The sequence below is a fragment of the Rhipicephalus sanguineus genome, chromosome 3, assembly GCF_013339695.2.
Source record: "Rhipicephalus sanguineus isolate Rsan-2018 chromosome 3, BIME_Rsan_1.4, whole genome shotgun sequence".
In the NCBI taxonomy this organism is placed as follows: Eukaryota; Metazoa; Arthropoda; class Arachnida; order Ixodida; family Ixodidae; genus Rhipicephalus; species Rhipicephalus sanguineus.
In genome coordinates, this window is record NC_051178.1 from 210,164,789 (window position 1) to 210,188,591 (window position 23,803).

The 23,803-nt window shown below is 45.0% G+C and overlaps 1 protein-coding gene across 1 annotated transcript in view; it reads left to right on the forward strand.

Moving 5' to 3' along the window:
* The window catches only part of LOC119388208 (mediator of RNA polymerase II transcription subunit 14), a 103,222-nt gene that overhangs the window by 18,396 nt on the left and 61,023 nt on the right, over positions 1-23,803 (forward strand). The window contains exons 9-15 of the mRNA XM_037655873.2: positions 4,513-4,620; positions 10,172-10,215; positions 11,137-11,225; positions 14,452-14,590; positions 15,103-15,217; positions 18,162-18,287; positions 21,787-21,865. Coding sequence (XP_037511801.1) covers positions 4,513-4,620; positions 10,172-10,215; positions 11,137-11,225; positions 14,452-14,590; positions 15,103-15,217; positions 18,162-18,287; positions 21,787-21,865 — 700 coding nt within the window. The remainder of the gene's footprint in view (positions 1-4,512; positions 4,621-10,171; positions 10,216-11,136; positions 11,226-14,451; positions 14,591-15,102; positions 15,218-18,161; positions 18,288-21,786; positions 21,866-23,803) is intronic.

Sequence of the window (23,803 nt, forward strand, 5' to 3'; positions counted from 1 at the left end):
ATTTATTTACGGGATTTTGGTACAGTGAGATCAACAGCTCTATGTAAGAACCAATCAAAAGTGACATAATTATACAGAGCACCAATTAATTAATACAAGTTACAAAATGTATAGATTAGTGGCCGCAGATGGTACACCTAAATGACAAACAAAGAACCAGGTTTGGAGAGCCAACCTACCCTTCAGCCAGCGCTCCCACGATTGCGCACTGCAGTGTAGAGGGAGAAGAACAGGCACAGTTGAGAGAATAGTACCAGTTGCACAATCGCGAGGTGCTGCCTCGGGACATCGAGAGCGTAGAAGGGAGAAGCGCGCCCACAGAGGCCGGGCCTTGGTTAGACGACGTAGCCACCTTCCGGCAACGAAGAACAAAGATCAAAAGATGGCCATCGGCTGGAGAGGCTGAAACGCATACGTACCCTCCGAGGTGCCGAAGTGGTTTCCTTGAGCCCTGTCTCGCGCCCCGGCTTGTCGGGTGAGCGTGAGCGAGGCTTGAATCCCGCCAGTAATTAGGCCAATGAGACACCGTGTTAAACCTTCGAGGGGCGAGGTGGCAGCAGAGTGATGGTAATTTATGACCAGCTGCCAACCTTCCGGTCGGGAGGAGACAGACGCGGGAATTCTCCAAGGGAAAATGGTGTTGAGCAACCAGTGCAGATGCCTGAGTTCCCATAGCGCATCCAGCGATAAAACGTTACATGTCTTGGTCACAGTATTTATTCCTAATAAACAACGTGTGAAATTCAATCTGATTTGTAATTGTTCAGCTGGAATATAAAGGAGTACAGATAAACACACGAGCTTCGGGCCTTTACGGAGCCATGGACAGAGAAGCAAATGCAAGTGGAGTGGAGGAAAAGAAAAAGAAGCACAACAACAGCGACAATGCAGACGAAAATTACCTGCGTGTTGGAATTGAGAACGAAACTGAAACCACGTTCATGGTGCTAGCAGCAGCCTTCCATTAGAATTGCTGTGTACGTTACCTTGAGATAGCAGAGTTGTGCGCAGGTCCACCATTTTGCCTGATTAGCAATGAGGGGTATACGGCGAAGCTGCACTCTGTTTTCACAGGTGACATGCCTAGCATGTCTACAATTGACATGCCTGGCGTGTTGCTGACAGGCAATGAACTTGACTGGCAATGACTAGTGTCAATCTAGTTTCTGCAGCAGCGGCATTGGGAAATACAATAATTAGCCCGAGTATCAACTTCTCCACAATGCACAGTTGCTAGTGACGCTCGAAAAACTGATGTGCAACTCTGCTACCATAAGGTAGCATATACATAACTCTACCTCCCATCAGAGTGATCAAACACATTCTCATCGCTGTCATACAATGACGATGAAGCACATTTTGTTGTCAGTTGACGTAGGATCTGTGTGCGTATATCTGTTCCCAGTGAAGTACGAATCGCGATATGCCACTTTCACTATGAAATGCGTGACAAAGGGAAGTTATTTTGCACGCTGATTATAGCTGTGTCGTGTCTTTTTTGTGTGCCTGGGGCCTGCAACCATGAGTAGCACTGGATGTCTATCAGAAAAAGTTAGTGTGGGCCGAAAACTGGAAATTATCCAGACCTCGAAGAGAAGCTTCCAGACATTCATAAGCAACTCAGTGTATACCCACTTTGTTGAGGTAACGGCATGTGATCGAGGCGTATCCATAACCCAGCAAAACAGTATCACAAAAGAGCACTGGAGTATAAATTTCCCATTCTTTGAAGGCAAATTGTGTTTGTCCCTTCAATTTTTTTTAATCGTCAGCATAGGGGCATGTAACTGTTTTATCATTAAAATCTGGTAACAGTACTTTATGTCTATTTTTATTTTGAGCCTCCAAAACCGGGTGTACGTTAGATTTGCGTAAATATGGTTGTTGAAGACGTAGGGTTCATCAAGTTGACATGTTGAGCCAAATAAATGCTTTTTGCTGCCATTTTCCCCCCTAAGCCTGCTTCAGCGTTTTCAAGTAACATATCGACGTCAGACTGGAGTTTCACAAGACGCGTGGCGCCGCCTGTCGGAGCAGTATTGGGTAGTACAAAGACCGACTCCCTCGCACAGTTTGCTGTGAGATCAGGTGCAACTAGCGAGTGTGAAACAAAGATTGAGCTTAATATTGCGTGCGTTTGTGCATTTAATACTCAGAGAGGGAGCTGTGAATTTCTCTCCGCTAGTCGGGTGCGCCACCGAACCGTCAGGTGCTTGCTGGATCACTCGCCAGAACGACGGCGAAAACAACAGCAGACGAGACCGCTCCGTACGCTACGAAGAAATGCCGCAGTCGATGCTACTGTTGCATTGTGAATTGTCACAAACGCAAGGGACTGAATAACAACGTTAAGTTTTACAGATTCCATAGTTGTCGTACGAAGCAGAAAGGCGAGAGCGCTGGATACGGGCCGTTGCGAGCGTGTCGGGTAAGCGAAGTACTCGTGTTCTCCACAGCTGGTCGCATGAGAAAGTGTGATAACGTGGCTCTGCTGTTTTTTTGCGTAGTCCTGACGGAGAACCGTGTAACCTTTACTATGAAGCTCAGCAGAGGCTCTGACCACGGTGCATGCCGTGTAACACGGACTGAGCAGATAGAGGCGGACTGAAGGCGTGTGATATGCACACCGCGACATCCTATAATCTGGGTTGGTCGTCACCACCCAGCATCGCGCACGTACATTTTGAAGGCTGAGTTCCGGTTCTAACAAGCTAACACGTGCATCATACAAGTAAATCGCAAAATGTTGGTCATGACCACCTTCAGGTTTGCTTTGCCCGTGGCCTCTGCAGTTGCCGTAGCTATCTCGGAGGCCACGGCTTTGCCTTTGGTTGTACCCCGCGAAAGTGGACACGCACGCATCCCCATTTGCAGTACATACAAACGGAAGACAGCCATCAAGAGACGATTTGAGGATGCGTAATAAAACAGTCCAATGCACAGGAAGCATGAGATATGAAGGGATAATGCAACTGAAAAAACGAAAATCGCCGGGACATTCGTCCCTGGTAAAGTGAGCTTTGTACCACTGATTGTAAGATACATAGCTAAGTAGATTGATCGTGTATATACTTCATCACTTTGGCATTACGTATATACCCGATTTTAACACATTTAGGCGCTAGAAAACGGACGTCGGAGGGCTTGCCTTGAACTCGATGTCGTACGATGCTCGCTTGTACTTGCGAGTTGCAGCGCGCCAAAATAACTGCAACTTCTTTTGCATTGTACCCGTAGTTCGCTTTGAGAACCTTCCTACTTTTTTTGAAGCGTGGATTTGCAGAAGAAGCTTTCCAGGTCCTTATTTTCAGGAAACCGTACCTCAACACCAACGAAAGAAAGAGACGCCGACAGTTCTGTTGTGGCCTATGCACATTCGCTAGCGGAAGGCTCTCTTTGCACTACCCAGTTAGCGCCAGGGCTGCGATGAGGGCGCTGGTGGTGGTGTTTTTCGCAGCGCCGCCTGGGCATAGTCTGGCATCTATTTGGATATAATTGGCATGTTAGCATGTCTTTTCTGGGGGCACTTCCAATAAGCTGAACTATTAATAAAACGAACCAATTTTCACGATGCTTTCAAGTTCGTCGTATTGCGAGTCTACAGTATAGGCACTTCTTAGTATTTTTCTTTGCACATTACTCTCAGTCCCTCATTTAGTACTGTTAGAATTTTACAGCCGAATCTTGCTCCAGCGAACACTGTCAAAACGAAATTCTGCCATAACAAACAATTTCCAATTGCCCATCAGTCTTCCATAGAACATAATGCGAAAACCACCTTGTAACAATGAATAATATTCCTGGATATTTCTGCTTCGACAAAGTTTTCGGGAGCGGAACTGGATAGAAATGGGCTACAGGTTTGCCACATATTTGTGATGGCACCTCGACAATTTCGTTTGTTTTGTGGCTGCTTTGCAAGAGTCGTGTCTTCATTTGAGTTGTGCTTTCCACTACCATGCATGCATAGGCGTGCGCACAGGAGGGCAGGGTGTGCGGCCGCCCCCCCTAATCACCTAAGAGGCAGGCGCAAAAACGGCCCCCGTACATTGACCGTTCAAGTCACCTAAGAAGGGGGGTGGGGGTGGGAAATCTACCCCATACATTGACTTAGTAGGGTGGGGGGGGGGGGGGGGGGCGCTGCGATGAACCTTCGCCCCGCCTGATGAGGAACCCTGTGCACGCCTATGCATGCATGCATCGCATTAATTTTTCACCATTGAGCTGGTCGGCAACAGATTGTCCATTCTTCGCAATTCAACCAGCAGGTTTGATACATGAATGGGCTACAAGAGAATTGCTCTTCATACTCAAGAACTTCTACCATGTTGGTGATGTTGCACATGCATTGCAGTGAAAACTTTTTTCACGTCCCATCACTTGTGTTATAGTGCGATTTGACTGTACTTTGTTTTCTACTGCTATCAGTGTTTTGTTTTCTTAATAAAAGACAGTCCAGGGCATCATTCAGATGAGATTAAGGTTGAGCATAGCCCTTGTGCTTAATTGCAGATTGTAGATCCCTGGTGCATCCACTACAAGTGCAGTTCATTCACCAGCTTATCCAGGCTCGACTGGTCGACAATCCAAAACCCCTGCACGAGCTCTACACCTGTCTACGTATCCTTGTCTGTGTATATATGTTGTGTATCTATTGTGTATATAAATACCAATATAAATAATTTAGCTGGGGAACTCATGTGAAGAAACACATCCAACCTTGGTTCACCTAAATGCTTTGTGCCATTACCCATGCGTTCCAAAACAAGCCACAACACCTACTAATTATCAGGCCTAAATTATGCATTGGATGTTAAACTTATGCATCCTACAGCACTATGGAAAAATATGAGTGCAGAAAATTTGTACTATAGTTAAACCTGGATATAATGAAATTGACAAATTCCCGAAAAAATTTGTTGCAAGCAGGTTTTCATTATAAGCAGTTTCAGCACAAAAATTTGGAAAAGAAATGCACAAATGAAACAAAAGGGGAACTGAAGGCAGAGCTCACACAAAACATTTATTTATTGACAAAAAACTGCGTTATTTTGCTCTCTTGCTTGTTTGTGGGGGATGGCAATATTAGACGTTCGTAGAACAGCAATACGACGCTGCTCCGTCATCGTCTAGTCATGGCCTCTGAGATGGAGTGTTGCCGGTGTGAAACGCGGTGGCCGGTGGCCACGGTGTAGCAAACCTTCGGCGCAATGCAAGATGGCAAAACGCATGGCAAGTCGACCTCTGAAGATCCATTGTCTCAGACAGTTTCCACCAGCGCCTAATCTGACATCTTCTCGGTAGTGACGGCGCAGTTGCGCACAGTGAAATCATGCACGTGCGCATGGCGTCGAATACGGAAAGCAAACGACATGGATAACACGGAATATTCGGAAAAGTGCTCTCCATATGCAGCGTGGCTCCACATACGTGGCGCAAACTCGAAGCGTAACGACACGGAGCAAGGATTTTTCCTTTTTAGTGGCGTCACCTGGTGTCATGTTAATGAAGTGCAGTTCAGAGACTTCTGCAACAACCGAAGAGTGGTGCTGCCAACGCAAAAGCCCTTTTTTTCCCTGTTTTTTTTTTTCAATTCTGGCATGGCGGCACCCGCGAGTGGCTAGATGAGCTGGATGAGATTTGAAGAGAGTGGGGGGAAGGGCATGCCCGCACATGTGCCCGTGGTGGCAAGAATGCCGGCTCGAGGGGGCGCAGGCTGCCTCATGCATACCCACATGCACAAACGAGCGGTCGCTCTTGCCTCGCAGTCGCCAGGTCTTCGAGCGCGCCATACACGATGCCGCTGCTTCGCGCTTAGTCGTCGGTGGGGCAACCACAGAATGCAGCTCCTGCTCATACAAAATTGACAAAAATTAGGGCAATATTCCTAGGTTGGCAACGGCGAAAATTCGTTATATCAAGGGTGTCTCCCGCTGTCACTTTGTTACACAGAGGTCGCGAATACATGTGCTTCCATGGACTTCCATGGACTTCCATGGAGTAATGGCGGGGAATAGAAAAACTTCGTAATATCAAGGAATTTGTTGTATGGAGGTTCGTTATAGCAGGTTTAACTGTACATGCATTTTTTTGTATTGCAGTAAAGCCACACCATTTGGCAACATTTAGTGAGTGATGAGCGAAGGTGCACCTCCAACAACACCTTGGGAATAACATGCCTACAAATCCTCTATTTTTAATGAACCTTGAAGGTAGTTCATTAAACAGTTGTCTATCTGATGCATCAACATGGCCCTTAGACAAACTTGGACCACTAGGCCTGATCGGTTGTGAGACCCGCGCTTGCTGACTCCCAGTTGTCTAGCTTTTCAAAAAAGACACCATTCAAGGTTGCTGCCAGACATGGTTCAGTACAAATGCTTTGTACTTGAAGGTGCACCTTACTGTTTTTAATCAATGTTTGTTGACTTGGGATATAGTGTAAGCAACTCGAGAAATGAACATCTTTTGACTTTGAGACCATGAAGAAGCAAGCTGTGGTATATCTCCTAAAATAAGCGGCAACTTTTGTTTTCTCACTGAGTGATTGGGCTGGCAAGATAAGCTGCCTGTACGGCCACCACCTGTACATTTTGGCATCCATGGTCTGCTAACTTCATCACTGACAGAATTGATACTGTTTTACTTCGGCAGCTGCTCCTTATTATTTGATATTTGAAAGTGCATTTGAAAAATTAAACACATATAATTTCACCTTTAAATACTGTTACCTGCAGCAGTTTCAGCTTACTGCCTCAGTCTGCGTAGTGGTGATAGTTTGTTGTAATGAAATCACAGATAAATATTCTCGTTATATGTACAAGGTAAAAGTTCTATAAACATTATGTTGTAAAAAAGTTACTTGACACTACAGTCGAACACGGATATATCGAACTCGAAGGGGATCGCAAATTAGTTCGATATATGAAAAATTCGATATAAAAAAATACAGGTCCAGAGACCTTACCAGTGGTGAACGATCACCTACAATCGGTGCATTAAAGAATGACGACTAATTCCGCACACACGATGCAACAGAATGTTTTATTTGCATGAAAAAAAATCGCTTATCTTAGCTGTCCAGGTGCGACAGCCCGGTTCCCTCCATGTCGCCGCAACAACGGTGAATCAAGCCGAACACTGCCGCCTTTTCAGTGGCGGAGTACGCGCGTGTAGCCACCGCCTCGTCCGGACGATCTTCGTCGCCACTTGAGCTGTCGGCCTGGGCATCCTGGGTCCCTGCGACCGCAGCTACCATGTCCTCGTCAACGAGGCTCGCAACAGCCTGAACATTGCAGTCCGCTTCCACGAAATCGTCTGCAGACACTTCGGGTGGTATGGCAGCTGGGAAGAGGGACGACAACTTGCGAAACGCATCGTCTATGTGCTAGTCGTCGCAGGAGCGTGCACATGACAGGCTCCTGACGTTCGCTGCTCTGCCGCCTTTGCCTTGATATCTGCCTTAATCTTCAACAAAATGCTCAGCGTGCTCCGTGGTACCCCCGATGTCGTCTGCCACCGCCGAACTTTTTTCACCCGCCTCAACACGCTGTGTGGCTTTCAACTTCATTGCAAAGTCAAGGTTCTTGCGCTTCTTGACGCTGGCTATTGCTACACGAGAAGTCGAAAATTCAAGCAGTCCGCAGCGCCTTTGCACAGCACGCATGCAAAAGAGGAATGCGGTGGTATGCGACAACTCACGGAAGTGGACTCTGCCAACAAAGTGCTCGCGATCAGTCACGATGGCGGCGATGGCTACCCGGGCTACCTGCGAGGGCAGCAGCGATGTACAAAAGGCACGAGCTGTGGCTGGCTGAGCAAATAAAGGCGCGGGCTGTGGTTGGCTCATCAAAACGGACAAAACAGCAACAAAAAAAAGAAAGAAAAGGCGAAAGAAGGAAGCCGCCGGCTCCTTCGTTCCTGCTCTCCGAGCCGACGGTAACGCGGAGAAAGCATGAGAAAGAGAGAGAGAGAAAAAAAGAAAAAAAAAAAACATTCCGCAAGTTGGAGAATGCGCCCAACATTAGTACAGTGTGAGCCCTCTCGCCCTCACGTTTTTCGAGCATATCGGGTGTTGGCGGAGGCGCAGTGCCGCGAAGGTCGCGGGGCGCAGCGAGTGCCGAAGCGCACCTTCCAGCTCGCGCGGTGTTCAATATATCCGGTGGCAGGTAAAAATACCGTTCGATATAAACCTGCAAATTTGTGTACTTTTACAGAGGATTTTCAAGGGGATAATTTACGAGTTCGATATAGCCAAAAATTCGATATATGTGGGTTCGATATATCCGTGTTCGACCGTATGACCTTCCCTTTTTTGTAAAATGAGGTGTCAGATGAATATATATCACTATGGGAATTTCGAGGGGAATTAAAATTATTTTGTTTTAACCTGCTTCATTATAACAACGTTTGACTGTATATCAGGGATAATCAAACTTATAGTGGTATCTGTCAAATTGCAGAGCAACACTAATATTAATTGCAGGCACTCGTTGACTGTACATGCCTTAAGGGACTCTAAAGAGAAATACTAATGAATTGGTTTAGATCGATAAATTGTGCTCTGAGAACTCTTAATGTCGTTAATTTCGCCATCATATGTTTATTAATAGAGGAGAAAATCAAGTTCAAAGTTTCATTTTTAAATTTCACACCTAAATCTCCCTGCGTGACGCCACAGATTTAAAAGTGTACTTATCGTGTTTTGGCGCCATTGACTCAACAAAATTACTCCAAACTTTGTATGTGAAGTCTATGGCCCCCTCAGAGGACAATATACTTAATTTTTACCGATTAGGAACTACATAGTCCCTTCTATGCGCTGTCAAAACATGTGACGTCACAGTGAATGGTGCGGAAACTTCAAGGTGGCGTTGCCACCCACACTTTGTTTTTGCACGTTTTTTTCGCTTACTAAGCGTCTTCTTGCAGCAAGTGTGGTGTTTTTGGTATCGTGAAAGAGTACTTTACTAATATGAGAAAAATCGTTTTGCTCTTTAGTGTCCCTTTAAGGAGACTCCCTAAGCATCTCTTTCTGGCTGAAGTGTCCTTACCCTTGAGTGCTGTAAGCATAAACTATTTAAAAGCTGTATGACAGAATTGCCAAATTTCTCCCAAAGTAGACAGGTTGACTGCATTTGAGTTATGACATGAATTTAAGTTTTTATAGTTTTCGTTATCATGACTCAGCCATAGTCCCAAGTGTTTTGTCCATGCTGCCTTACTGCATATTGATTGTACTATCGTGAGCAATATGAGCTCGAACACGCGAGCGCGTGTCTAATAGCCTCGAACCCTATATCGGCTGATTTGCAGCGGCCGGTGTCGGAAACAAAGTGGAAAGGGCGCTGCGCTTCCGCTAGCTATTGACACTCCCGCCTCGATATCGTTGCTGCAAAACGTCAGCTTATAGTGTGTCAGTGGCCGCTAGCGGTGATATGAATTCACATCAGTGCGCACAGCCACACCCATCAGGCTATGCAGCTGCTGAGATATCAGTTGTGACGTAGCCTGCACTGATGCACAGGCCATGCTTGCATTATAACTAGGTGGTGTTGGCTGAGCATTTTGATGTCTCTTTTTTTATTTTGTTTTTCGTGCAATTTCTTTTGGCGTTATCATTGCTAGAGGCCGATGGCACGCAATCAGCTGCCATTTCGCAGCAACACTAGCGAAGCGGGAGTGCATCCAGTCAGCAGAAGAGCGCCCCTCCTTTCCCCTCCGGTTTCGGCAGCGCCATCCACGTATCACGTTATCTCGGTTTTGAGGCTATTCGCCACGCGGTCGTGTGTTCGAGCTCATATTGCTCACGATAGTACATTCTGCACCAAATGCATTTTATTCCATGTTGCTTCTGTAAGGCACTTGCAACAGAGTGTAGCAGGACAAAGCAAAGGTGTTTCAACTGTTTATATCTTGTGAAGTTGGCTCATTTGGACTGATGAATTCACTTGTGTCACTGGTCATGTACTCATCATGCCTTTCCTGCTTTGTGAGTAAGCATTTTTTTATCCATGTACTATTTTATTATCAAATGTTCAATCACTATGGCAATTTTACTATGACACTGTTAGCATGTTGCTGCTGTTTGGACTGTCTTGCAAATACACCTAGTTGTAAGAAATGCTTGAAGAAAGCCTGCCACAAAGAGACCTTAATGCACCTTCACCAGACTCCTTTTGCCTTAGTTTACAGTTGGAGGTAATTCATTCTCAGGTGAGGCCTTACCCCTTTATTTTCTCTTTCATTTATCAGCACAGCTCACTAGAGTGGGAGCGATGCATGCAATGAAAAACTTACATTTACAAATGATGTATCTGCCCAGACTGGGTTGGAATGAAGCAAGCTTACATCAAAAAGAGGGCATTTAATTTCACAAGTGAAGCAAAATGTTTTAATTACGGTGCACTTACACACAATAGGAAGTAATGTGTGAATATTGTGTGCCCTAGATTGTGGTTACACTGCCACAATGTCCATGTACAGTGATTTACAGCTGCTAGGACTCGGAGAAGGCACACCCAGCAGGGCAGATGAAAAGCTGAGGTTTCCATTGCTTGCTTTAGCTGCACCGATTAACTAGTTGGCCAATATTGGCGGAGTGTTAAGATGAGAAAACAAATACATAGTACCTGTGTTTACGTGTATGGACATCTGCAATTACGAGGCTGCTTTTTGGCATGGCCTTGAGCATTCTTCTACATTTCTTGCCAAATTCAAGTGCTCAAAGCTGCTTTGCCTGTTATAGTGTCTTGTTAACAAAGTAACCTGTTACATGTAATCATGTGAATAGAACAAATAAATTAATTACAGAACTGCAGGAAAGTGTAATTGATTGCAAGTAATTCGATAGTAAAACTCTGCTCTTTTTTTCTTACCTTTGTATACCTATTTGCACCTTTTCTGTGTTGCACTTTGAATACCATTGGGATATACAAAAGCTAAAACTCTACTGTGGCCATACATCAGCACATGTGTGTGCTATTGCCATTGCTTGTGCACATTGGGCTGTCAGACACAGTGTTGTGTATGCAAGGTGAATTCAAGTGCAACAGTTGTATGTGTAGCATTCAGTTTGTAATTCTTTTTATGTACTTTTCACATTGCATTGCTATGCCACCCAACCTGCTATATCAGTTGGTACGGTTGTGTCGGGAGCGACTGGGTGATTTTGTTCGTGTTGAAGAGTACAGGGCAGGACAGAACCTAGTGGTGCAATACTGGAGGTGAGTAAAAGATTTGCACTTTGGTTGACATTTTCCTTTCCACACCCATCCTCATTGATAGCCCAATGTGAATGATTTTATATTCGAATTTCCGAAGTTTAAAGAAGCTTGGGACAATTATCACCATCCAGAGGGTAAAAAGAACACCATTCTTGTGTTTTGCTTGTTTGTTTAATTTTTCTGCCCCGGGATTTTTCTTAAAGTGCCACCAAAGTCAGCCTATGTAGCTCCCAACATGGCTTCTACGCTGCGCGGCATAACTTTATGGAGATGGCACATTCCTACAGATTCCGATGAACTTTCACGTGAAATTTTCAGCGCTGAGAGCATCAGTAACCATAACACAACTTCACTTTGCCAAATTTCAGTAGCACGGATAACAAAAGTGTGTCATAGTGGCTCTTGAATGTAAACGTGTATCTCCCGGGAAGTTTCAGTTTCCTTTCCACACCATTTCACTGCTGACTAGCACTTACCTCAAGAACTCCGGTATTTTTTAAAGATATACACGACCAGTGGAAGGAACGCTGCATGTAGTAGAAAAGAAACCACACGGACTGTGCAGTGTTCCTTCCACTGGTTGTGTATGTTTTCAAAAAATCATTAACTCTTTGAGGGTTTTTGCTGTACATGTACAGTGGCGGTTTTCCTTCCCGCAAGGTCTTTGCCGTACGGCTACGGTTTTGACCCTGTTTGAAATTTCGTGTCATAATGACGATGCATGCTCACTGGGAGGTGCTGCCATCTCCTGGGACTCACAAGAAGCATGAAATTTGATTGTGCTACCTTCGTGCGGAGATAAACAAAACTGATTTCTAGCTTCAGTGCATTGTGCAGTCTGAGGCACCGTGGTCTGAGGCAACACCTTTTCGTGATTTCGGTTTCGCCTCGTGATTGCAGCGGAGGTGCGCGAAACTTGATTTTTATCTTTATCGGCGCTTGCTTGCAGGGGCACCAGAAGTTGATTTTCATCTTTATTGGTGCGGCTCTTTGCTTATTTATCACCGTCTCTCACGAGGCATTCTCGCTTTCTTTGTCTACTGAGTTTCCTTCGAGTTCTTCAGATGCATGGTAAAGTGGCGGTATGGCCGAACACACTGCCCATTCTCTTGACACCGACAGCGATGACTCTTCCAACTCTAATTTTGATTTTGTTTTGCATGTGCAGACTGCGATAAGGCACTGCGCATAGACTGAAAGTTGGCTAGTTGGTGATACATGATGGGCAAAAACAGCGCGCAGATGGACGGGACGAAGATAAGGATACACAGAACAAGCGCTGACTCTCAACTGGGATTTATTGGCATATGCAGATTATTTATACACAAACGATAAGCATAAAGAACATGCGCAGAGGAGCTGGCAAGGGACCATAACGTTATGCTTATCGTTTGTGTATAAATAATCTGCATATGCCAATAAATCACAGTTGAGAGTCAGCACGTGTTCTGTGTATCCTTTTCTTTGTCCCGTGCATCTGCGCGCTGTTTTTGCCCATTACTGCGCATAGACCCGTGTTTCAAGGAATACCACACTCTGAAATACTATTGAACATTTTGCAGTTCTGAGTCATGCTGACACGAAAATAATGTTCCTTATTCTTTTTTTTTACAATTTTACCCTCCCGACTTTACACATTGTGTGCATTCGAAATCCGCACTAAAGTAATTTGACCGCCTGGGAAAGTTTCTTTTGGAAAAAGTTCGACCCTCAAAGGGTTAACCAACTGCTCCAGCAGTCTACATTAGTGAATCTCCGGTGTGTTCTAAAGGTCAAAATTTTTATCTGTCACGTTTCGGCATCACTTACTGATTAGCGCAGCCAGTGTGGCAAGGAAAATAGAATATGTCTTGCACGTGTTACATGGCACCACTTATTTAACGCCAATTTGTTTGCATGCACTAGCCAGCAATAGCAGATGTGTCTTGTCAAAGTAGAGTGCATTCACAAACCTTCTGAATTGCTTTTAATATCTTTTCATCATCTACATACAGCAAGAGAGATGCTGTATAATTTTCTATGTTTGAAGGGTTTAATGTCTGAAATTGACTCGGGCTATGAGGGACATATTGGAGTGTTCTGGATAATTTTGACCACCTGGGGTTCTTTAACGAGCTTATGTATTAATTGATGAAGAGATAAAGAGGAGCAATCGATGGACAGAGCTTTGTGACAAGCTGCTAGTAACTAGTATGTACAGCCCTCATGGATTGAAACATTATATCAGATTTTTTTTAGAATAACAGCTGGTATGAGCAATTGCTCGAGGTAACCGTGTCATCTTGCTTTGAATATGGCTCTGATGTAAGTGTACGAGTTGAAACTATGCCTATATGATGCGAACTGAAGGCGGCGGAAACGAGAGTATGTGCATTACTTAGCCCTAAATTGTACAGCACTGTACATGCCTGAGGATTTCCCATTCAATGTAGTATAGCATTATCTGTCTGACAGGTGTACTCTTGTAGCAAGTGCATTAATAATGTGGACACAGAATGCTTCAAGAGCTTTGGGACTAGTGGGGCGCGACAGAGCAAACAGCTTGCTCACAGTAAATTTGTCTAGTGAACATAATAATAATAATAATAATAATAATAATAATAATAATAATAATAATAATAATAATAATAATAATAATCAGATATTGTTATTGTATTATATTGATTATTAACTTATTCCATTTTTAGCATCTGTAATGTTGACTTTTTTGTATATATGTTTATCATCCATAATTTGTTCCCACTTGAGTGGTGAGTTTTAAAAGCGTATGAAATTGAGCTGGTTGGTATGCGATCATAGTTGAAAACAGCACAGTACAATGACGACAAGAAAGACCAAACAGGACTAGCACTGACTACCAACAGGTGCGTTTATTTAATAAAAGCGCCTGTTGGTTGTCAGCGCTGGTCCTGTTTGGTCTTTGTTGTTTTATTGCGCTGTTTTTTACTATGAGTGGTGACTCGTGAGTTATCTGTGCATTTCTTTGTAAACAACCACTTTTATTTTGGTTTTAATTTAGAGTGATAGTAATAAATAAATAAATAAATAAATAAATAAATAAATAAATAAATAAATAAATAAATAAATAAAGTGACCATGCTATAGCACATACATGCACACAAACTCAAGCATCACCATTATCTTGAAGAAGAGAGAATATTTTTTTTGTAGATAATGCTGTTAGCAATACATGCAACAGATTGCCTGTTCCGTGTCCTTCCTTCAGGGACCAGATGTCAAAGGAGCGGCACACATACCAGCTAAACATCCACGTGGATCCAGTAGACCCTGGGAAGCCTCTTCGGGTGGCACATAACCCGATGCTTCCACACAAAGATGCCTTATGGGCTGACCAGGCCATCAAGGTAAGGCCAGTATGTCTTGTGTGCTCTCCAGTCTTGACTTAGTTCCACGATCCCTGTTACTACATAAATGCGTTTTTGTGTTGAAGTGTGCAAGGTTATTGGGAAATGCTGTGAACAAATATTTGTATTGCGTGATAAAAATACAAGTGTGCCTGTCCAATTTTCACTAAGTCAGTCAGGTAATCACTTCTTCGTTTACTGCTTGTACTGAGTTTTGTGTTAAGGCATGAGTGCAGAACTCATGGAATGCTATGTGTACAAAAGCTGAGGAAAAAAAAAAGGAGGGTAAGAGTTTGACTGAACACAACTGTTGAGAAATTATTTAACTTTGTTTTAGTAATATGTCCAAGTTGCAAAAAAATTTTTGAAATCCATTGGCCTTCATCAACTTTTTGCCGCTAAGGCGAGCTCTTATGCAGCAGATGCATACTCTGTGGGTGGATACAATCTGCCACAGGCATCGTGAAAGCTGCTAGTAAATTGCTATTTCTTTTTCTTGTCCTTCATTTTAGTCGGAGTTCTTGTCAGTGGAGAAGCTTCTCATTCAGACGATCCACATTCGAACGAAACAGCGGCTGTCTGATCTCCGAGACCGGCTCAAGAGCTTCCTTGGGTCCTCCATAGAATGTGAGTGCCTTTCTGCACGAGCACAAACAATGATTGCTCTTGACAGAGACAGGAAATGACAAAACGAAAGAAAACAAAAGACAGTAAATGCACTGAGAGTGAACATAAAACCGTGCCTGTGCAACTGTTGCATCTCAGTCCCTGAACCACACACGATTGCTGTAGAAAGGACATGGTGCAAGCTGAACATGGTTCTCTGTACTCTTCAAAACATGGGAAGTACCACAAGCACTTATGTTTAAAGAATTTACTATATCATAGGTAGTATTTACATATACTGTAGAGCTGTGCAAATAGCAAAATTTTGGATGCAAAGTGAATTCGATTGTTAAAGTTTGGGTGCGAAGCGAATAGAATATTTTTCGAATACAGTTAAACCTGGATATAATGAAATTGAAAAATTTCCTAAAAATTCGTTAGGAACAGGTTTTCGTTATATCCATTTTCAGTACGAAAGTTCGGAAAAGAAATGAACAAATTAAACACAAGGGGAATTGAAGGCAAAGCTCACCCAAAACATTTATTTAGTGGCAAGAAACTGCGTTTTGTGAAGGATGGCAATACTGAACGTTCGTAGGACATCAATACAACACTGATCCGTCATCGTCTAGCCATAGCCTCCGAGACTGGCTCCGGCAACACGCTGTCGTGTTGTCGGAGCCAATCTCGGAGGCCTCGGTCTCGCGAACCCACGATGCGGCGCAAGACGGCATAGTGCGTGATGACAGTGACGAGTCGACCTCTGAAGATCTGTTATTGACACTGTGGTCGCGGACAGTTTCCACCAGCGCCTAATCTTACATCTCCTCGGTAGTGACGACACAGCTAACGGCATTAAAAAAAAATCACAAAAACTGCACGTCGTCAGGGGCTGCTCCATGCGCGTGCAGTGAAACCAGGCACGCGCGCACGGTGTCGAAAACTGAGAGCGAACTCCATATGCGGCGCAAACTTGAAGCGTAACGACACGGAGCAAAGATTTTTTTTAGTGGTGTCACCTGGTGTCACGTTAACAAAGTGCAGTTCAGAGACTACTGCAACAACCGAAGAGTGCTGCTGCCAATGCAATGGCTGAGTTTCTTTCTTTTTTTTTCTTTAGATGGAGTCGGCGGGGTTAGCAGGGTGGCACCCGTGAGTGGCTGGATGAGGTATGAAGGGGGGGGGGGGGGAGGGGCAGGGGAGCGGTACGCCTGCGCACTCGCCCGCAGCGGCAAGAAAGCCGGCTCGAGGAGTGCAGGCTTCGCCTGCCTGCCTCGCGTACACCCGCATGCAAAAATGAGCGCTCACTCTCGCCTCGCAGTCGCCAAGGCTTTGAGCGCGCCATGCGCGCCGCTGCCACTTCGCGTGCCGTCGGCGGCGGGGCAACCACAGAAGATGCATGCGGCTCCTGCTCGTGCCAAAATGACGAATTCGGGGCAAAAACCCTAGGTTGTCGGCGGCGAAAATTCGTTATGACAAGGATGTCTCCCGCTGCCACTTTGTTACATAGAGGTCGCAAATACATGTGCTTCTATGGAGTAATGGCGGGGAATAGAAAAACTTCGTAATATCGAGGAATTCATTGTATGGAGGTTCGTTATAGGCAGGTTTAACTGTATACAGTCGAACTCCGCTACAACGAACTCCGCTTCAACGAAATTTCCGGTACAACGAAAAATTCTCGGTTCCCCATCAACAGTCCATAGGAGTCAATGCATAAATATGCTCGCCACAACGAACATTTTTTCTGCTGCCGTTCCGCTTCAACGAAATTTACCATGCCATTCTAGGCTCAAAAATTTAATTTACTGTGCAAAAAACACAATCTCGGACATTTTGATGCATTTTAGAACATAAAAATACGAATTCAAAGTCTAAATCGCGTGTTGGCACCTCCAGAAACTGCCGCTGTTGATTGAGTATGGGGGCTGCCATTCCTTGATGGCGACGGCGATCGGACTGCCCTGGTTTCGCAACTGGTTTGAGTTGCTTCTTAGTCGCAGACAATCCGAAGCCAAAGCTCAGTGCAATCGGAACGATTCCTTTCCCGATGCTTTTCCAATGCTTTTCATGCTTTTCGCGCTTCGCTAGTGGTCAAAGCGACGGTACGTACGCGTTATCAATGCGAGCAGCCCTGGGGTGCAGTCGCGGAACGATGCCTTTTCCAATGCCTATGTTTTTCGTGCTTTTCGCGCTTGGCCAGTGCGACCGGTGGTCGGAGCAACAATTCGTCCACGTTATCAACGGGATCAGCCAGCCACGAGTGGTGGATAAGAATAGCATAGAATAAGGCGTAAGTCATCGCTCCGCGATAGCACGCCTGCATCTCGCCGTTGTCGGCGAATAGCTTGTGTTAGCGTATTAGTGCAACTGTGCAGTTTGTGTTGCGCGCCCGTGCCTCTGTTTGGTTCGTTCGCGGAAGCCGCGAACGTTGTTTCTGCGTGCTTTTCAACGTGGCGTCGCTATGCATATACGAGAATCGCGTCGTGACGCTGCTGGGGACGCAAAGGAAGCAGCAGACACTTTTTGAATTTTGGAAATAAAGGTTTCTCTGTTCTACTAGCTCAGGTCAGCCATATTTTTTTCGATTTCACTACAACGAAATGTTCGCTTCAACGAACATTTTTCCGAGCACCGTCAATTTCGTTGTAGCGGGGTTTGACTGTATAGAAAAGCATAATGTGAGTGGAAGTTTTGGATGAATTGTGAAATCAGATGTGTATTTGCAGCAATGCAGCAACAGTTCATAACATGAAGACATATCTGAAGAAAAATCTCACTGACATGCTGTTGTTTATAGTAATGCAGCATTAAAAGTGTATATGGCTGAACAAACACCATAAGATTTGAGCCACTCAAAAATTCTTCATAACTGAAGGCCACGTGCCAGCAGTGTAATGATACCCATGTCATCTTTTCATGTGAATTGCAATGTTGCAGCTATGTGGTGCATTCTTTTCAACAGGTCCTATTCAGGGCTCGCCAGCTGTGCTGCAGGTTCCCCTTCTACAGCCGTGCATGCAGTCAGAGAACCTGCTTGTCACTGTGGACACCCATACCGGATACTTCCTGGCATTTGTACCTCAGTACAGTATGTTCTTTCCTCGTATTTCTTGGCATTCCTCATCTATAACAGTAATTTCGAACACACCCATACCACCTTTCCATTAAAACAGTGCACACTTACTGTGCACCAGCACACGAAGACAACAGTGCTTTTATGCTAAATCATTCAGCTTATGGCCATTAAGCATTGGAAGTGCATGTTATGCTATGGCATGCATCCCAGCTGAGGATGCTTTATCTAGCTTTCTTTGTGTACTTATTGACAACTTGCACAAATGTATTGAGAGAGTGCTGATGGCATGGAGGGTCATACCATCCTCAAGACACAGAGCAACGTTATACAGTACAAGAAGCACATTGTATTAAAAAACTGTTTATGATAGGGAGAAGATTTAAATTTTAGACATAATCTCATGTATTCAAGGACATCTTTTAAAAATATTTCCAGTTCTCCCTATATTTTGCAGTCATGCAGTTGAGCCCACATATATTGCCCCCCCCCCCCCCCCCTTCAGACAAACTTTCAATTAAAATGAATGAAAGCCACTTGGCCATCAAAATGTACATCATTTCAATTGCAAAAGATTGCATTGCACATACTATGAACGTCTTTGAGCGCTGCCAATCGGTTACAGTGAATGAACGGCGTAAAACCGGCGCCATGATGTGAGTTGAAATAATGACAACCTTCAGCCTTGTAGGACGTGGGGGCTGTTTTTCCCAGCCTCCTTGCAGGTGAACTGCCCATTTCACATCACTCTCAAGGGAGCTATCTTCTTCCCGAAGGCATGCCCTCTTCTCACCGACACGTGCTGCCCACGAGTGTCCGCATGTGGCTTCCAAGATAGCCATCCCGCCTGTCTTCACAACACCCTTGCCTTTGCCCATCTCTGCAGTCATGCGAGCTTGAAGTCCAGAAGTTTTCTTTTCTGGCCGTTACCAGGGAGCAGCATTTCCACTTCAAAGGCGGATACACACAAGCCTGCACCACTGAGAGCGTGCTCTATACTGATGTCATAATAAGCCAGACAGTCGGTGACCGCGCCTTCGGAGATCATCGCCGAGTACACGAGCAGTTCTATTTGTTGGTTGCGGAGGCAATCCACTGCCGTATTTTGATCATCTGGGCGGGGCCTTTCCTGCCTTGCTAGGTTGTCTCTGTGCTCCCTTGCTTGCTTGTCACGTGTGTGCGTCTGCTCCATCAAACGTGGCCCTTTGTTCTCCCTGTTGGTGTACGTGGGGTTAGTGTTTCGACCTATAGTCGGTTATGACCTAAGAATAAATACAAGCTCCACCCACAGCCATCACTGTCCCAACCAGAGAGAATTTGCATAGATGTTTCATACAATCACATTTGCTCATTTCTGTGACATTGGGCACTTTTCGCATGTTTCAAATAGGTGGCGTTACCATGGGGACACATGTTCGTTTTGCTGGTTTTAAGTCGAAAGCTTCAATGTCCTGGCAAATTTCATCAGATATTCTGACGTCACTGCTTCGTGAAGGGTCATATTTTAGGTAGGAACGACACGTTTAGTTTTCGATGTGCCTGGTACTCACATTAGCACAGAAAAAGTGCTTACAGTTCAAAAGGAAACCAGCTTGCACAGCTCTCTTACATGGGTGATTGATGGTTTTGTCGCCGGAGCTTGTATTTATTCTTAGGTTGTGACCGACTATAAGTGCGTCAGAGTTATATGCGTGATGGTGGACGGGAAGCAGTGGTCACTAGATGAAAAGCGCTGGACATGGCAACAATGTGAACAATTTTGAAGGAACTGTCTCGAGGTGCGGAAAACTCCGAGTTGGTAAAGAAGTACAGCGTGTTGAAATCAACCATTTCAATGACTCTAAAAGAAAATGGAAAAGACGACTGCTCCAACGCCAACTCAATAGACAGGAAGTGCCTGCAGAAGGCCACCTATGTGGACATAGAGGACATGGTGGTTTTTTGACGCACAGGCTTGCAACATTTTGCTAAGTAGGCCAATAATTCTGGGCAAAGCAAGAAAATTTGCGTTCTTGCTAGATTTTTCTGACTTCTGTTCAGGCAATGGCTGACTACATCTAATAGAAGTGTGGCATTGGGTTGATTTTAAGTCAATCATCGGCAAGGTGGCTTTGGCAAATGACCAAGACATTGCCACTTGGCTTGTAAAAACTGAGCAATTATTGCAAGTCGTGCGGAGCAGAATTTTTATGATGTAGACGAAACTGTGTTATTTTATCAGATGCTGCTGGGCAAAACACACGTCATGAAAGGCCACACATGCACTAGCGGAAAACACAGCAAAGTGCGTGTTCGAGCACTTCTGTGCACTAGTATGGATGGCAGCAATCACGAATGCCTCTTGTAATCAGGAAATCGAAAGGAGCCGCATTGTTTTATGGGCTGTGCCTGTGCACTATAGGCACAATGCTAAGGCAGGGCTCATGTGCAAGCGGCTGGGCGAGTTTGACCGCGACATCCAAAGCCGAGGCATGCGCATGCTGCTCGTGATCGGCGACTGCTACACGGGCCACTTACAATCTTCTCTGATGGCAGTGACTCTACTTTTTCTGCGACCACTCCGAAAAGTGCAGTCACTTGAGTTGGGCATAACGCGTACATTTAAGGCATCGTGCAAGTGCCACATTGTGGAGTGCTTGCTCATCGCATTTGACCACCTCGCCACGAACTTGCTATTTTGAGTTTCTCTGCATTCAGCCATCGAGATGGTGAAGGCAGCCTGTGCAGAGGTGACGGCTGCTTGCATGCGGCACTGTTTCTGCAAGGTCAGCTTCGTTGACGTAGTACCTGGTGCTGAGCGTGACACTTTTGTGGTGATTTGTGGCAGCGTGTTGTCGACTCCGACATGGGGGGCCATGACATTGGCAGGGACTACTTTATTTATCCTGATGAAGATGGTGACACTGCGAAACCATGCACGGACAAGGGCATACTTTGTGAAGTGCAGGCCAAGAGTGATGCAGAGGAATCAGATGATGATGAAAGTTCGGAGGCAGCACTCGTAAGCATGCCTGTAGATATGGCTACACAGAGGACCTCAGGCAACTTGTCTGTGCCAAGGGCCTCAGCAAAGAATACTCTTCTGGAGACCACCCTCACCGAATCTGCTCTGCAGAAACAGACAAGCATCATGTTTTATTTTTCTTTTGCCCAATATAAGTTTTGTGTTTTGACTAGCAACTTTTTTTAGCTGTGTTCTATTTACTGCAAACTTCAGGATATAACTAACAGATGCCACGTGAAGCACAAGTTTGTTATAAGTGGGCTCAACTGGATATACTAAGAGTATTTTTCCCTTTAAATTGATCTCACAATGTCTGCACTTGTGAGACTAGTTGCGTAGCAACTCGCATCCCATGAGGTTAGTGTGTGTGCTGCTGGTGGTACAGATTTTTTTTTGCTATTTGTTATCTAATGATCAGAAACAAGTTTGTAAAATCAATTTTTGGAAAATTATCCTGATACTGTTGGCAAAAAAGCTTGTCAAAGTGGTGCATTTGTTTTATCTAACCAGACCCCCCCATGATTGGTGACATCCAAGAGGCACTCAACAAAGATACGAGCAAGCTCGACAGCCTCCTGATTGATCTCAAGTGAGAATTCATTCATTTTATCAATTAAGCTGTACTATGTTGTAGACAGTGCCAGATTAAAGTGGCAAGCGTTTGTGACAATCAGGGGGAATTTGCATATAGATGTGCTAATGGCCAATTTGAAACATTTATTGTCTGCTCATATTGCGTTCAGTGTCACGCACAGTGCATTTGTGTGTTGCTTGCTAAGAACTGTAGAACCTTGGATTGACATTAATGAGCAGCATTTCGAAAGAAATCATAATACAGTATAACCTCGTTACAGCGGATCTGTTTACAACAGACATTCGGATACTACATACCAATTTGTGGCGTTATGCCGACCTCCGTATTTGTTCCATTGATTGAGCTTCGTTTACAACGGATTCTGGTACAACGGACATTCGGATATAATTGACTAAAATGTCAGGCCAGCAAGATGGTCAGAACTCCTTTAGAGCGGACTTTTCTACCACGGACATACCAAATTCAATAACTTCCGACTTAAACATTGCTTAGCATACTTTCAGGACGGGAACAGCGCGCCGCGGATATCGACGTACCGATTTAAGAACGAAGGCCGCCGATCTCCGGTATGTCAATGATCAGCTATGCCTAGCTGTAGCGAGAAAAAAAATCTGTGCTCAGCGTGCTTGGTGTTGTGTTTTGGGACGCTGACGCGCGAAATTGCTAGCCGCTACCACCGCTTCTCCGAGTGGTCGCTGCGCGGCGAGTTTGGCCGGGGGGTCCGCTGCCGATGCGCAAAATGCCCATCCGTGGTTCTGAGGAGCCAGCGGGCGATGCGATTCGTTACTTGCAACGAAGGACATTGCGGCTTCTTCGCTTTTGCATTTCCGCTAGCACGATGTTCTTGCCCGCCAAGTTCGGATTTGTCTCGTACATCGGCACCGTGAGCGGAGTTAGGCCTCGTCACGACATCGAGTAGAAAGCTCGGTTGCGATGTGCGTGGCCGTGGTGCCCGATGTTTCAAAGTACGCCATGCTCGATTGCGAGTACAAAGAGTTGTCCTGCGGTGGTTTTCGTCATAAGCTCCGAAGTGCTGATATGAATAACCTCTAACAGCGGGTCCAACGAGTCAACGCTATTACAGTCACACGTCTGCGATGTTCGCGACGAGTGCGGCGCGCTATTGTAATCTGATGGTTGAGCTTCTGCTTGCAGCTGCCAAACTAAAGCGCTCTAAATTATTGTCGACCTGTGAACACAGAACGAGTGCGAACGCGTCACTAAGTAGCGCGATTTTTGACAGCCACGACCTCGTGACACACAAGCAGCAGACGACGATCCCGAAGCGAGCATCACGGCAGAAGCAGCCAATCGGAGGCCTTGAATTGAACTTCAAACATGTGCTTTTTGCACGCCTGTTACTGAATGGAGGAGCTAGCTGAAATGGAGAACTTGAACACGGAGAAATGCTCTTTACGACGAGCCCAAAATGGTGGCGCCCGGTTGCGCCGTTTCCGAGGTATAATTTTGGAAAACGCTGTCTTCTTTTTTTTTTTTTTGCTATTTTCGTAATTTTTGCCAAGTTGGCAGACGCAAAAAAAAAATTTTATAGCACTTCTACGTAGTTTGCAGTGAAGATATTTTGGAAGCAGATAGAAAATGGGTTACAGAAACTGAAAATGCGATTTTCCAAAAATCGCCTTTTTTTTTGGTCCCCCGTTAAAATTGAGACCATGTTTGTGACTCGTAATTCTCTCCGGTTATAACAGACCCATGCAGTGTTTAGATAAAAGTCTGTTGTAACAGTACTTGGATTTTACATACTCCCTTTACAACAGACCAAAATCCTCTTCACTATGAAGGTCTGTTGTAATGAGGTTATACTGTAATTAAGTACTTGTGCGATTTCATGGGTCACCATGAGCACACATGGGAAAAGCATGCTGCATGCAATGAGAGATGCACCAAACTACATATCTTCGTTGTAGAATC